Source organism: Pygoscelis adeliae, unplaced genomic scaffold (genome assembly GCF_000699105.1).
Source record: "Pygoscelis adeliae isolate BGI_AS28 unplaced genomic scaffold, ASM69910v1 Scaffold26, whole genome shotgun sequence".
In the NCBI taxonomy this organism is placed as follows: Eukaryota; Metazoa; Chordata; class Aves; order Sphenisciformes; family Spheniscidae; genus Pygoscelis; species Pygoscelis adeliae.
Window position 1 is genome coordinate 7,827,288 of NW_008825104.1, and position 5,504 is coordinate 7,832,791.

Genomic DNA, 5,504 nt, shown 5'->3' on the forward strand with positions numbered 1-5,504 from the left:
AAAAAGTCATCGAGTACCTCCACCTTCTCTGTGTCCTGGGTAACCAGGTCTCCTGTTTCATTCTGGAGAGGGCCCACATTTTCCCTCATCTTCCTTTTATCCCGAATGTACCTATAGAATCTTTTCTTTATACCCTTGATGTCCCTGGTCAGATTTAATTCTATCTGTTCGGGGAGACCTTATTGCAGCCTATCAGTACTTAAAGGGGGCTTATAAAAAAAATGGCAGCAAACTTTTTAGCAGGGCCTGTTGTGACAGGACAAGGGGGAATGGCTTTAAACTAAAGGGGGGAAGATTTAGATTAGATATAAGGAAGACATTTTTTATGCTGAGGGTGGTGAAGCACTGGCAGAGGTTTCCCAGAGAGGTGGTGGATGCCCCATCCCTGGAAACCTTCAAGGTCAGGTTGGACGGGGTTCTGAGCAACCTGATGTAGTTGGAGATGTCCCTGTCCCCGGCCGGGGGGTTGGACTAGATGACCTTTAGAGGTCCCTTCCAACCCAAACTATTCTATGATTCTATGGTCATCCTTTGCCATTTCAATAGCAATAACTGTGGTAATGCTGTTGTTGACATATGGTCAGTATTTCAGGTGTGTATGTAGCGTACCGGTAAAGGCTTAACTTAGATCTCAGCTTCTGTGGACAGGTACACAGTTGTGAAAGAATCTATTGCGCTTCACAGAGGCTACTCCCTGTGGAGCTATCGCTTGGCAATTTTTTTTTTAAATTGTGTGAGGGAAGCAAGATGACTGGACCTGTGGCAGGTAGGAGAGCTACAAACATACCCACTGCTAGGCAAGAAACTTGGAGACTTCTGCATCTGCACGAAGTCCCTTTGCCTCTCAAAGCCAAACTTAGTCTTGTCCTGGATTTCTGCTGCCTTCAACAGTTAATTGATCTGGACTAACAGCACCAACACTGAGTATTCTTCATTATCAGAATATGTTAAGATCCACGTCTTGCCCCAGGATGACCTCTGACAAAAGCTGAGTGTTTCCTGGAAAGTACTGAAACAAATAAAAGGCTCCTAGTATGAAAAGTAGTAAAGTAGTAAAAAATTCAACTAGCTGCACCCCAAGCAGAAACAGAATAGACAGGATAACAAAGAAGAAAATGATTGAAAAAAATATTAAAATTTAATTCCACCAAGCAAAATCTAGTGAAATGACTGCAAAATATTACAAACAGCTTGAATTTTATTGCAAACTTTTTAATACTATTGTAGACAAGAAAGACAAGCTCGCAGAGCAGGATCAATTTAACCAGAAAATTGCTTACAAAGGACCTGCTTTTGCTCCCACAGATATCAACAACATTTTACAGGCAGACTTCAAGGAAAACCAAATTTGAGCCTTCGAATTGTTACTGTATTTTTACAAAAGTATGTATCTCAAAAAAGCAATAAAGGACAAAAAAAAAGTACCTCCAGTCTATGCCTTTTAGGTGTTTTCCTATGGAGGATGTCTCTCGGAGTTGCAACAGTCTTCATTACATACATTTATAATCTTTTAAAACTAATTATCCCCTGGAATTAATAACAACCAATATAAAGTAAAACAATATAGCCCAAGAAATAGTTTATTGTTTAGGCCTCGAAGAAAGGTAGAATTACACAGTTACAAATACCATACAAGATTGTCACTCCTACTAAATTTAGGAAAATGCAGCCACCCTCAGTCATCAGTTCTTGCTGTAAGTGTACAAAAGGGGCCAATATTACATTGGATTTTTTACCCTCCTTTGTTGCCTTTTTCAGAATAAAACTATGGTAACGTGCTATTAAAAATGATGTAAGTAACTCTTTCTTATATAATTAGTTAGTACCTATACTATGTTTCTTATGTCTCAATATATTTTGGAATATTTACTTAAGGATATTGCTTTATCAGATATCCTGGTTAAATAATTTGAAATTACATTATTACTGGAATTTCAGACTATGTCAGCTAAGTTAAAATAATCTTTGATGACATTTTTTATTTTAGTATTTTCTGAGATCAAAAGGTGGAAGCAATTTTGGCTTAAAAGGTGAATCAGTCCCTCTCTTTGCTGAGATAGGAGCAGTAAATTCATAAGATTAGAGAGACAAACAAAAATTGCAGTGAAAATCCCAGTCTTGGCATAGATGAGAAAAATGTTTAAAATTATTGGTAATATTTGAATATACAGACCTACACATCTGTATGTAGCAAAACATGAGCCTATGACCTAAAAAACCCTAGCTTTTAAAAGACTTGTTTGTATGAATATAAAGAGAGAAATTCACCAAGTGTTTTACTACAACCTTAAAGCTTTTAAAATGTTATGCCTAATGTAACCAGTAATACAGCCAATCACCTTTAGGTAGAGACAAAGCAACTAGATACAGTGTAATTACAGAAAATGCATTTCTGTCACAACCATGACTATGTGGTGATGGTGAATTTCAATTATTATATCTCCTTAAATTTACATATATTAAAAAAAGATGGCAAAAGTTATTTAGTCCAATCAGTGTAGTTAGACTTGTAATTTTTAATTCTGCACATATATTCTCAAAGAGATTATTTTATGCAGCCTGTAAGAAAACTAATATTCGTAGCTGATTTACTGCTGTTCTTCAGGTTAAGTGAAAGTTTCTGGTCCTAATCAATTTATAGCCTATAAGAGACTGACCATGCTGGTCCTGCTCCAGTAAAGAAGCATAAGCACACGCTTAATAAAACCCCTGAATTCATTCTATTCCATCACATTTGGCAGATGGCACCTTCCACAACATATTTCTCCTTGTTCTCTGCTAGAACAGGGGAGTACACCACCTACTGAAAAACCACAGGTCTCCCACACAAATCCTGATACCAGAGGGACTACATACATATATATTCACATGCTTTTCTAGATGAAACCACAGTGTACTTTGCAGGGTCATGCCCTTAGAAAGAAAAACTTCCTTGTACCTTCCTGAAAAGTAAGCCCCTGAACTACCTTGTACTATTCTTCAGCACCTGATTCCTGCAATATTTTCTAATATCCTTTTTATAATTTAATAGATGCTTTTTCACTTTCATTTGAAAATACTGCGTAAAGCAGCAAGTATGGAATGATTGCTGAACTGGCTGCAGTTTGGTACTGTAACTCAGCAATCTATATATGTAGAATAACTATAAAGTGCTTTAGAATTGTTTCACATGAAAGGTGCAAATAAATACTGTGATGTCCCTGGAGACACATAGTCCTGGTGAGCCCAGAATTGAGAGTATCTTCAAATTATTACACCAATTTAATAATGATACTGATTTCTTACACTGGAGAATGCTTCTTTCTCCAATATTTACTGGGGTTAGTGTCTCACAGCATCATAGCCAGCAGGCCTGCTGCTTGCCCTCCATTAGCTGTCTTGCTGGATCCAAACACACACATCCGGATGGGTTAAAAAAAAGGTACAGTGCTACTCTGGGAATCTGCACGAAAATGGTCCCCTTAATGTGCAGAACTTGGGGTTGTTAGTTGATTCCTTCTGATTGCCATTTGCTGAAAAGATGAACTGCCAGCACACTGTGCAGTATCATTTCTCTTTTTGGTTAAGAGGCTCACAATTTCAGGCAGTGAGTACAGCACATCTCCACAGTAGAATGCCAACAGGTCTATCAATTGTCAAAATTTTCCAGGATTTGGATTATACCATTGAAATAACTCTGATGAATGTCTGTATAATACATGGTGCAGCACTGCAATGCTTATAATCTCCTGTTCCCAAAAGATCAGACTATAAATGGGAAGCATCTTTATCGCTTTTATGTATGAGGAATCGAAGCACCAATGAGTGAGCAAAGTGTGTCAACATAGAGTCGAACCCCCAAATTACTCTATGGATCATATTCTGTTGTAGTACACAGAATTCCCCTTAGAATAAGCAGTATTCTGTGTTTCTACAGAGCAATTATTTTATACATTAGGGGTAAATCCTGTTCCCACCAAAATCAAGGCAAAACTCCCACTGAATGAAGTATGATCTGGATTTCACATTATATTTGGAACCAAACTCAAGTACTTTGTCACACATAGTAGAAGTATGAAATAGCCTCACAGCATGCTTGATGCAGTCTATTACAATTCTGAATGATAAAAACGCAGTATCAAACAAACATTTCGCCTTCTTCAAGTTTTTTCTGTTCACATTACTGTGGTTCATGACTGCTGCTTTCCTTAACTGTGATTACTACAGACTAAAAAGGGAAAAAGAAATAACAAAGAAAACAGAACACAATAAATCCTATTACCCAGTTGACTGAATAAATGTAGATTATCATCATGTCCATATCAAAACGCCATCCACGGCTATCATCCTCAAAGTCCATGTAGTCCATCCTGTGAGCAGCATGTGGGAAATGCCTCCTTGTTACAGTATCTGAGCGTCTTTCAAAACCTGCCGAAAAACAGACTAGGAGATAAACACCTTTATAAAAGCAACCAGACTGAGTAAAAAAAAAAAAAAAGTTAACCCTCCTTCCCCCAGTTATTTGCAGGACAAATGGAAGCAGGAATTCTCACACCTCACGGCTCGGTTTCCTCACTTTGTTGGACAAGAAGCTCTCTGTGGACTCGATTTTGAAAGATTTAAAAAATAACTGTCTTCCATGTCTGGAAAATAATACGTTTGTTTGTTTGGATTTGGCACTCTCTGCTATAGTAAAGTAATGCTATCTGTTTATGTTTTCCAGACCTATGAACACCTCTATTTTGGTGCCTTCTTCCACTGAATTTGATTCAGTGATCTGGAAGTGAAAGGCTCCATATACTGTAATTAATCTTGAGTAATTAATCTCTGGATTCCCTAAGTCTACTCAACTGAATTATTCAGTAATCGGGACACATCCGCATGTGTACATGTTTGCACAGTTCAACAGTGCAAATACATTCGAATTCCTATTTCTAGTAGTTGAATTTTTTTTTCAAAACACTCTTCTAAATAAATCCTGCTTGCTTTAATATTATGATTATATAATATATATACATGATACACACCAGGTTAAAATTCAATTTTTAAATTACTATTTATACGCTGATAATACCTTAAAAATATATAGACAGATGCAAACACAGCCTTTCAAGTGGTAGTAAAAATCCTATGACTCCAAACATGCCTGACTGTGGGGTCCTGCAAAAGATCCTTCTCTTCCTTCCTCCCCTGACTTCTCTATGTAGTAAGAGAAATACTACAGGAGCATAGTTCTTGCATATGTCAAGATAAGAGGTTAGAGAATTGTCTGTGCAGCTGTGTCAGACAGCAGGTTGTGGTGCAGGGAAGAGGCTGGGACCTGTGCTGCAAAGGCAGATCTGTTCCATTCTGATAAAGGAGGGAATAGTAGAGTAGTTTGGTTTGGAAGGGACCACTAAGGGTCATCGAGTCCAACGCCCCTGCTGTGGGCAGGGCTATCTTCAACTAGATCAGGTTGCTCAGAGCCTCGTCCAGCCTGACCTTGAATGTTTCCAGGGATGGGGCATCCACCACCTCTCTGGGAA

General features: G+C 38.0%; 1 protein-coding gene across 1 annotated transcript in view; it reads right to left on the reverse strand.

Moving 5' to 3' along the window:
* Positions 1-4,207: 4,207 nt before the first annotated feature.
* RNF180 (ring finger protein 180) overlaps positions 4,208-5,504 on the reverse strand; it is an 84,687-nt gene continuing 83,390 nt past the window's right edge. Inside the window, exon 6 of the mRNA XM_009327288.1 lies at positions 4,208-4,422. Within this exon, the coding sequence (XP_009325563.1) occupies positions 4,208-4,422 (215 nt within the window). The remainder of the gene's footprint in view (positions 4,423-5,504) is intronic.